At 40.1% G+C, this 10,739-nt stretch overlaps 2 protein-coding genes across 4 annotated transcripts in view; both read left to right on the top strand.

Moving 5' to 3' along the window:
- LOC118326198 (eosinophil peroxidase-like) overlaps positions 1–2,171 on the top strand; it is a 9,001-nt gene extending 6,830 nt beyond the window's left edge. The window contains exons 12-16 of the mRNA XM_035659145.1: positions 33–63; positions 171–408; positions 517–716; positions 829–861; positions 982–2,171. Coding sequence (XP_035515038.1) covers positions 33–63; positions 171–408; positions 517–716; positions 829–861; positions 982–1,412 — 933 coding nt within the window. The 3' untranslated portion in view covers positions 1,413–2,171. The remainder of the gene's footprint in view (positions 1–32; positions 64–170; positions 409–516; positions 717–828; positions 862–981) is intronic.
- Positions 2,172–6,960: 4,789 nt separating this feature from the next.
- Positions 6,961–10,739, top strand: part of ebf2 (EBF transcription factor 2) — a 28,628-nt gene continuing 24,849 nt past the window's right edge. For all 3 annotated transcript variants that reach the window (XM_035659032.1, XM_035659031.1, XM_035659030.1), the window contains exons 1-2: positions 6,961–7,583; positions 9,314–9,470. In XM_035659032.1, coding sequence (XP_035514925.1) covers positions 7,450–7,583; positions 9,314–9,470 — 291 coding nt within the window. In that variant the 5' untranslated portion in view covers positions 6,961–7,449. The remainder of the gene's footprint in view (positions 7,584–9,313; positions 9,471–10,739) is intronic.

The following is a 10,739-nucleotide window of genomic DNA, read 5'->3' as shown; positions in this document are numbered from 1 at the left end:
CTGAGTTGGCGTTGGATCTAGCCGCTCTCAACATGCAGAGAGGAAGAGACCATGGACTCCCTGGTATTTAATTAGTCTTTTTTACATTTAGAATGACTTTTGCTGACAAATGTAGGATTTTGCAGGCATTACAGATCATATATTTAAAACATTGCAAAGTGTCTTTTTAGGCTACAATAAATGGCGGAAGTTCTGTGGGCTGTCACAACCACAAAACCAGGCACAGCTGGCTGAAGTTCTGAACAACACTGATCTGGCTGAGAGACTTCTGGATCTCTACGGCACACCTGACAACATTGATGTGTGGCTGGGAGGAGTGGCCGAGCCGTTTGTCCGTGGAGGAAGAGTGGGACCCCTGTTTGCCTGCCTGATTGCCACCCAGTTCCAGAAGATCCGCCAAGGAGACCGGTATATAACATAAATTACATTGTTATGGATGTGGAGATATTTGTGTCACCTGCATCTTTATATTCACTTTTACATGACTTTAAATGTTCCCAAACTCCCCAATTTCAGACTTTGGTGGGAGAATGAGGGAGTCTTCACTGAGGCCCAGAGGGAGTCCCTGAGAGAGACTTCACTTGCTCGCATAATCTGTGACAACACCGGTATTACTGAAGTACCTAAAAGACCCTTCCAGTATCGGTCTCGAGGACCCGGTTACACCAAGTGCCAGGACATCCCTGCCTTTGACCTGAGTCCATGGAAGGAGGGTGGTGAGTTGATGGCCTGAAATCCTCTCTGACACAGTTGACCGAAGACGATTAGTGCCAGCATTAAAGTATTTTTAAAATACTGATTTGTTTTCCTATTATTTTCTTCTTCTAGCAGGAGAATCAAGTGGATCTGTGGGACCCCGAGGTAAATCTACCACTTACTGTACTATTATACATAAATACTTAAGATGATATACTAAAATATTACTTTAAATACCACAATGGGAAAGTTGCTTTGGTATGACTTGACTTTTTTTTCACACAGGACCCAGAGGACCACGTGGTCTGAGAGGCCCCCCTGGACCTCCTGGCAACGCGGCGAGAGTTGCGTTCTCTGTGCGACTGGGCAACAACTTCCCCAAAGCTGGTGCACCAGTCGCCTTCCGGGAGGTCATCTACAATGGACAGAACAGCTATGACACCAAGACAGGCTACTTTACCTGTCAGAGTCCAGGTGTTTATGAGTTCCAGTTTTTCTGTACCATCAACCAGATCTCTGCCAGCATGGATTTGATGCGTAACGGAGAGCTGATTCTGCACTCATTCACCACCAAGCAGAACGGTTACATCACAGCCAGTGGCAGCGCTTACGTTAAGCTTGAGAAGGGAGACAGGGTCTGGCTGTTGGCCAAACAGGGTAACAACGGTCTGACCAGTGACAGTATCTTCTCAGGGCATCTGCTGTTCACTGAGTAGGAGACTGTATAGCTGCTGACCCACGACATCATCAAAACACTGCAAAAAGTCTGTTTTGACCAGTTATTTAGTCTAAATTAATTGAAAGGAAAGCATCTTATCACGTTCTAGTACAGTTACCTCCACTTTACTAGTAATGAAGGACCTGGGCACCCACACAGGGGCTCTAAATTATTCTCATTTTCTCAGGTTAAAGGTCAGCAGAGCTTTTCTGAGAGTTTGCTGAAGTCACCAATGTACTAATAGGAATTATAAATAGGGAAGCTGCCTCTCTCTAAAGTAATTAAAGACAAAATAATTCCTTAAAATGATTTATTTGTGGTGGACCTAGCTAATGGAAAAGCACAATGTTTGAAAACCTGTGGCATTTTTTTTACTGTTTAAAAGCTTTTTTTTGAATGAAGAAATATTTATAATGCACTGATATCTGCAGAACTGTAAAAGAGCAAAGCTGATTCTACATATTATTCTCTTGATTACTGAAATACTACTGAACTACTGAATACTAATGTGAAAAAGCAATACCTAAATTGACATATAATATTTTTCTAATTTCTTTTGAATCAATCATTTTATGGTATTTTCCAATTGCCTTTATCTTTTCTGAAATGTTTACACTTCAGTACAACTTTTACAGCCTGTGTCTGGCAAGTGAATGTAAGCTCTCAGGTAATCTTTAAATAAGCTACAGATGGAAAATACAAAATTTCCATCTTTTGTCTAAGACTTTAACTTTGAAATTAATAAATGTTTGTTGCACAGATGAATAACTGCCTCTGACTGAAATCAATGATGATATAGAACAAGAGTTTAGAAGATGAAATATTTGATGATGTTCTTAAGCAGACCACTAGATGGCACTGACGTACAATTTTTTAAGGACAGGAAAGCAGACCCCGATATTTGGGTGAAATATAGCTCCTGCACAGCATATAGGACTAATGGTGGTTGTCAAGTTGAACTGTTGATTTGTAGCCTATATTGCTATATTGCAAAATAAAGCAGAAAGTTTAATCTTTGCTTTAAACACATACAGTTTAACAGTTTCAGTTAAAGCAAAGGAAAGTATTAAAGTAAGCTGATCACTTGGAGCTAAATTAAGAGAAAGATTGTTCAGAATTTGTATTTATTTATGTTGTATCTACAATATCTTAATTTAAGAACGTTGTTTCCCCCTAAGCATCTTGATATTGATTAGAAAGAACCTGCTGGGAGAAACACAGTTCAGTAGCTGAGTTATTTATACTATAATCAGGAATGCAGGACAATCCCCAAAGTTTCTATAACAAATCCTGAAAATCATGAAGATCATCCAGAGCAATCATTCAGTGATCTACAGGAACAAAGGATTTACTGTACAAAGGATTTACAGTATGTCATAAAGATGTCATCTTGAAAACGGGTAGATGGTTTAGCAAATAGTTTTGGTGGGTTTTACCTGAGGTACATCTGTGATGCTGTAAGCCATGGATTCAATGTGACTTATTATGTGGGAGTGCCTTCATCACTTGGAGGTGAGACGTCTTTTTATATCTGAAGAACCAACAAAACATTTTTTATCAATCAATTATAAGTTTCATACAGTAGTTAAATGCAATCTGTGGACTGCTAGAGTCCAGGGTGAGCTGCTTTTAAGGGTTGTTTTAGCACGTTTTGATGTGCACTGGCATCACTACATACCAAATAACTGTTCATTTTTAATTGTAAACTTGCCAAATATACTTTTTTATTTTATTTTATTTTACAGCAGACATTTAATTGCTTGAAAACCTCCAGGTGTTATTAATTTTAATTAATGATACCTGGGCCAGATTTAGCTCTAGTGGCTCTCTGCCATAACATGTGACAAAGTTCTTTGTTTTGACTGTATTGTTATGGTAGAAACTCTGTTCTTGTCTGTCTTGTTTAACCACCTCACATTGCTGGTGGTTTTGTAGTCTGGACACTGGTATGTGCATTAAACAAAAACTAACACGACTGACTAACTACACAAGTAAATGAAAGTGAACCATCAAGGTCTGCAGTGATTGTGAAACTCGATGATAGAAACAATTTACCAGAAAACAAACAAAAAAATCTCTATTTTATGAAACAAATGAAAAAGTCCTACATGTTGTAACAGTAATATTGTGATATTCAGGAGTCACTTTTGAACTTCTGAGACAGTTTTACATCAATAACTCTTACAAGGTTTTTTATAGGCTTATTATGTCAACACATTATGACACAAAGCATCTCTAGTTCAGAATCAGAATCAGAATCAGAATTCTGTTTATTGCCAAGTAGGTTTTTGCGCCTATGAGGAATGTGACCTGGTGCAATTGCAATGTGGTGCGATAAAATTATACAATACAAATATACAAATATACTAATTATTCAAATCCAACAAAATCACACAGAAAAAGTAAAGTTACTTCAAAATATAAAATAGATAAAGATAAGAAAGATACAGAGAGAAACTGTGCAGAAGTTGTTGCATTGTGTCCTTCTAAAACTGATAAAATCTTTAAGGAAATGCTGCAGCTCCAACAGGCCATGTTTGTCACAGAGCTGAATCCAACATGTTTGTTCAAGTTAGCAGATGATGGTTTTTGATAATAAGAAAAATAGGCTAAAGCCGGTCACTTGTCGCCGCCCTTAATTGCGGATGCCGACCACTCCCCAGGGGGAATCTACATCTTTGCCTAAATAAAGCAAACAAAAAACGAGTGTGCAATGTGACGACTCGATAGGAAGACGTTGTGGCGTCGCATTAGCTTCTGTTGTTTTCCTACACAGTGGAGAGGAGGGAGCGGGAACCAGCTGGCTGCGTCTCCAGGCACCGCCCCCCAAACACACACACACACACCACAACGCACGACGGCAACGCACACACCGCACAGCACCACACCACACACACCACGCCCCTCCTGACCTAAACGTGGACACCAGTGCCATCCACAGAGAGTGGCTCTGGTGTCCATGGGAGCAGGGAAAATGCCGGAGAGACGAGCGGCACCGATACCCATTGTTTGGTTTAGCAGTCACTGATCCCGCCCCCCCGACACACACTCACCTCCTCCCCAAAACACACGGGCTGACCGTCTCAGCGGGTTAAATTGATTAGAAAGACGTTTGTGGTTTGACTAATCCCCCCCATTTTCGCCCCGGCTCTCCGCTTCACCAAATTAGAAAAGCCACACATACAGACGGCAGCAGGTCCAAATGTGCGGGTTGTGATAACCACGACCGAGCCTCTCGCACCTGTGGGGCTGGAGGGAGAAAGGTTATATAAGTTATATAATATGACAGAGGGATTTTCTATTAATCCTCTGTTTAAAACGTTCACATATACAATCATAATCCCTCATATTAAATGATCAATATAGCTCCATGGTTGATAAAGCTAAAAAAAAATATAGGCCTAGGTGAACATTGTGAGATATTACCTGGAAGATGGCTTTTTAAATGTGATTGTGATTTGTGTCTTTTTGGGGGTTAAAGAGAAACTTCCTTCTGAACTAAAAAAATAAAACCATTAAATAAATACACAGCATGCAGGTACATAACATGGAGAGAAGGCGCACACATGACCGACTTTACCTGATAATAAAAACCAAATCTTGTCGTGATATCAGAAACCTGTTCGATCAAATATCAACTAGAAACGTATGTGGTGACTCAGATGATGTCTGTGTGTCACCTTACATTAATGCTGTGCGAGGGTGAGGCAACTAATGCTCAAATTAAAGGCTTATAAGATTAGATGGGTTTATCCTCACTCCTCCCGTACAGTGATTGTAACGCAGCGAGGTCAAATCCAAAGTTTTTAATTATTATTTTCTCTTCGAGGTTCCTTTTAGTTTGCAGAGGAGGCATCGGGAGCTTTGATTTCCTGCGTGCCTTCTGGGTCGATTAACTGAGTTTTTGAGCAAGGCACCGAAATCAATCATGTGGTTGCACAAGCTGCAGTGTTCTCTTCAGTGGTACCGTCAAACAACCGATAAATCTACACAAGTAACATATAATTATTTCGCTTCTCTCTGCATTTCAAAACGTCCGCCTGGAAGTTTTGCAACTAGTGGAGGAATTTTTATTAAAGTGTGTCATCATATATGGATTTGTCACGGTTAAGCAGAGCTGTCAATCATGTTATGGGGAAGTGTGTGAGGGACAAGGCGACAGGGCGGAGACTCTGCAGCAGGATTCCCCAAGACTGCTCTCATAATTGGGGGAACATCTGACTTTGTCCCGCGCTGGCAGATGGTGGGTTGAGGCGGGATCCAAGGGGGGAGATTTACATCCATTGTCCAGGCGCACAAACTCCACACAGAGACAATAGTATCGGTAAGGGGCAAGGAGCCAGGGCTGGAAAAAAAAAAAACCCAACAACTTTCCTTTTCAACGCCAGAGGAACAGGAGCGGAAATTAATTTTTTGTCTGCAAATAAAAATGCCCCAAAACATTTCGTTTTGTTGGGCCTAAACACAGAACATTTTGACTCAAAAATCCCATAAACACAAATCTGATTAATATTAAATGAGGCGCTTATGGATTTACATTGTTGACAGAAACAGTAGAAATTGACACTTTTTAGGGTTTATTACAGCCCAGTGCTGTAGTGCCCAGATTGCTTTACAAGAGCCGCTATGAAATTACAAACCAGCAGTTAAAGAAACTTTAGACTCTATCCAAAAACGTCTACTTCTATATCCACGCAATATGGCTTTTGATTTCTGTATAGTTCTCTAATAGCCAAACAACGCCTTATCAGCGTTATTTGTAACTGATTTCATGACCAGTTTGGATTTGATTAGACAGTCTGTTGCATTGATTAAGAACTAATTTCGGGCACTGTCAGGCAGCGGTCCAAACGCCAATCAGAGCGCAGCCCTGTCTGCCGCTGGCGGAGATTGATGGACCAACCAGACGGCCATTGTTGCGGCTGACACTGATGCGATGCCTCCTCAGCGGAATCACTGCGTTCAAAGGAGCAGACGGTGGAGCTGCTGAATACGCGCCTGTCGAGAGCGCACTTGTGTTAAATTCTGACTTGAATGAATAGACCAAACAGGATTTGCTGTACTGACTATTCAGGGCAGTAGTAGCACAGCCTGTACAGAAGAATTTGAACCCACATTTACAAGTGGCTTTAATAATCTATAACATTCAGAAATGAACACAAATAAAACGTTTTGTGAATGAAATATAACCTTTTGTTAACAACATTTTGAGGATGAATAATAGTAATTGTAAGCCCCCCCCCCTTCTCTTCACCCAGACATACAAAGAAGAGCTTTCATTTCAATTTCACAGCAAATCATATATTTCTTTCTTAAAGACTTTCTGCTTTTCAATGTGTAAAATGTTTCCATATTATCGCCCCGGTCCAACTTAATGTGTGTAAAGTTTGTTGCAAGAGTCACTGGTTGGATGCTGAATCTGGCAGAAGTCCAAACAACGGATGCACTTTACACCAATGAGAGCATCCATTTCAACAATCGGTCCCCCATATGGCACTAAGGCCCCTCCTCCACGCTCTATCCCAGCAGAGGGTCTCATTCATGCTTCAAGACAGCGGTTCACTGTGAGCTTCCTGGCCCTCGGATCAACTGTTTTGATCCGATCTGGCCATTTGACTGAAGAAGACTTTCCTCACACACACATTTTGAAGATTATTCTGAGACGGACTCGTCCTGAACTGTCTGAGGAGTTGAGCCCAGCGAGCAGGTGATTATTTGCGATCGAACTGAAGCTGGAGATTTGCACTTGGACAATGCTCGCAATTAGTGGGGGACTATATCTATTATCATCGATTCAGCCTTAAAAAAGTGTGAGTGGATTTTTTTTTTATTGAGACGCCCTCTGAAACATCACACAGCGTCGGTCATTTATTTTTCAGAGCTCTGTGAAAGCTCAGTTTTCTTGCGGCGCTTTGGGGAGCGCAGCACCTTGGGGTGGACCTTCTGTTGTTTGCCAAAGTGCTTTAGCTCTCCAACTCAGTTTTTTTCCCCTGAAGTTCATAAAAGTGCACCGAAACGACCAAAACGGGGCTTAAATGTTCGGGATCCAAGAGCATCTGATACGAGAAGTGAGCGGATTAAAAGAGAGAAGTCTTGGAGAGGAGATGGATCCAGTCCGCTCGTGGGTGCGTAATGTCGGAGTTGTGGATGCGAACGTAGCGGCGCAAAGGTACAGTACAAACCCAGCTGATCTTATTGACATTACCATTACTCACTACTCTTTGAACCAGCTGCGCTCAGGCTTGTTAGCAGCGTTACATAATTTGTTTTCACGATCAGCATCCCGAGCACAGTTTACAATGTTTGGATATTAACATCAGAACAGGCGTCCTTTCAGAATAGAGCTGCAAACTACTTGTTGCAAAGGATGGACTCCTAAAACAAATCTTAAAATATGATGAAAGAACAACAGTTTGCATTATTATTATTCTGTAAAGTAATAAAAAGAAAGTTCCGGTTATTTGCACAAAAATAAAGTAGGCCTATATTTTCAGAAGCTAAAACAAAAACTAGAACTTTATTTAAGTCACACATAAGGAGCGTTTAATTAAATAATTTACTCTTGTGCAAAATATCAACTAATATAGCTTAGGCTATATATTTTAGATCATTTCTCGAAACCTAGGCTATAGCTATGTGATTGCTGAAGGTAATTATATATTTTCCCACAGCAGCTATTTTTTTTGGATAAAGCTTTTTCCTCTGGTAGTTGAAAACACACTTTACATTTATTTCTTCTACTTTCCCTCCAGATGTTCAGTCATCCTGATCATATTTTTCGTTTCTTTACAAACACACACATCAGTGTTCTTATGCCGCAAACTGATTGTGTCCAAAGTTTAGAAAACAGTATAAACAGAGTCATAAAAGCGCAGTAACGTTTTCAAGAATAAAAAAAAACATCAAGGCAACAAGTTAATTCGTAAAATACGTATCTTAACAGACATAAAATATAAATAGCAATTACTGTAGGAAGTGATTAGCAATTGCTCTATTCGGATTGTGTTTAGAGCATTATATTGAACGTTAAATGACGTTTTAAATATCTCGATTGTAATATTTTATAAAGAATAAAAAGAAAACTCCTCAAAGGCAAATTTTCCCTCGGGCTTTTTTTGTTACGGCTGTCACCAAAATATCCATAATGTAGTCTGAAAAAAATATAAAATGGCCCATTTTAGACCGAAGTTAATTTTACAGAAAAACAGCAGGCTCTCTGTTCTGCAGATCTTTTTTTTTGGTTTGATTTAAGATAAAAGAGAGTCTCCTTTGAGGGAATATGCCCAAGTCTAAATTCAACATTAATTTAAAGATGCTTAAAAGATGCTTCTGAGTTAAAATTGTTGATTATATTGTCGACTTTTTTTAGTTTTTAAGTTAAAACATACCTTCAATAAGTTTTGGTTTGATTTTTGTGTAAATTTTCCAGCTCATAAGAGTTTATTCAAGACAAGTTCAAGTTATGGGAAAAAACAAATATTTGTAAATGATCTGTATTTTTTTGTTTGTATGTTTGTTATTTATAGATCATTGATAATTATTTGTATGGGTACACTGAAGGCCCTTAACATTTAAAGAGTAAAAAAACATTGTAACCAATGGGAAAATAAGTGCCTTTAAAAACATTTAAAATATTTGAATGACTTCTTTTAAAATGCCAGTAAATATACATATTAATTCAGTTTTAATGATTTACTGCAAGTAGAGAAAAATGTCTGGTATTTAGTTTTAAAGAAATGTATTTATTTGGAGAAATATTTTCAACAGCCAATGATTTATATACATTGTTAGAGGGAAATCCAAATAAGAATAAGCTTTATATTTATCAAAACACTATGAATGTTTTAAATATCATGACGGCAAGTGTGAGCTGACTGTCTGTTCCTGTTGTGTCCTCAGTGGAGTAGCCTTGTCAAGAGCTCATTTTGAGAAGCAGCCGCCCTCAAATCTCCGCAAGTCCAACTTCTTCCACTTTGTCCTGGCACTCTATGACAGACACGGCCAACCTGTGGAAGTAGAGAGGACTGCGTTTGTGGACTTTGTTGAACATGACAAGGTGTGTTCAAGTGTTTCAAGATGCTTTATTTGAGGATGTCACCAATTCACTGTACAGTTTTTATTTTTCACAGTTCTTTCAGGGGAGTTTTGAGCACCCAAAACCATAAATCTATAGCAGCGTTGGCTGAAAAACAGTAAATAATAGCAGCATCAGAAGGTACCAGTAATATACAGTATTTCAGCTGTAACCAGGTGCACAACTTGATCTTCCCCATCCCCAGTAAAGCCAAGCATACCGAACAGCTGACGGCTACATGTTTACACAAGCTTTACCCTCAATGAGCTGATGATGTGGGATTGAAAAAGAATATCTAATGACTAATTAGCAGCTTGCCTCATTAGGAGGACATCACTACTTTTTAAAATGCAAATTATGCTTGCTCCTGTTAAGTTATACAGTGAACTAATCATCAAAGTCTCTTTTCCTTCATGCCCCCCCTCCCATACTCTAAATACTGCTGTGGGGAGGGAGCGGGATTCCTCAGGTTGGACAAGACCAAAATAAGGAAAGTGTGCAGACAGAGTTAGAAAGAGAGTAGAGATGGGGAGACTGCCTGGAGTGGGAGCCTTATGCCCAGTGTTGATGGATGTTTCTGCCTTGTGGTGAGGGGGAGCGAGAACCTCCTAAACTGGTAACAGCTCTCCCCTGTGAGAAAGACAACAGGACACCGTCCTGTCAACTGAAGTTCAAACATAGTTTTGCGATGAATTTCATGGAGACGGAAGGAGGGCGGGTGGCAGTGCTAATGCCAGGGTGGAAAGCTGTCAGCGTGCTCTCCTTTGTGCCACACAGGCCAGCGTAGAGTAATATGACGGCAGTGGAGGAGTTCATTTTCTGCATGGTTACCCTGGCATCTGTTTTTGCTTTGTAATTATGCAGAGGTAGAGCGATGGCATGGTGAAATAAATGTTCCTCTGTGTATATTTACAAAACTCATGAAGCCAGGCATCCATCAATCTCCTGATGTTAAGTCTCAATCTCACTTTTGAGATTAAGTTTTGAGCTCTGTTACTTTCCAACTTAACTTCATGCATCTTAATTTCCCCACTTGTTCTTCCTCCTTACAACTGTCTCCTTCTCCCAGTTTCTCCAACTCCCCAACCTCCCTCGTTCTCTCTCCTCTTTTCTCGCTCTCGTCTCTATGATGCCAGCCTCCTGGGTTATTGGACCAGAGAGCATTCCTTTGAGACCACTTAGAAAGACCAGTAGAGGTAGAGGAAGAGAAAGAAAGAGAAGGAACAAGAGACAGAGAAAGAGGGGGTGAGT

Source organism: Morone saxatilis, unplaced genomic scaffold, assembly GCF_004916995.1.
Source record: "Morone saxatilis isolate NCDOM2014 unplaced genomic scaffold, NCSU_SB_2.0 Contig16, whole genome shotgun sequence".
Classification (NCBI taxonomy): domain Eukaryota; kingdom Metazoa; phylum Chordata; class Actinopteri; family Moronidae; genus Morone; species Morone saxatilis.
Note: the sequence above shows the minus strand (reverse complement) of the source record. Positions and strands in the feature narration are given on the sequence as shown.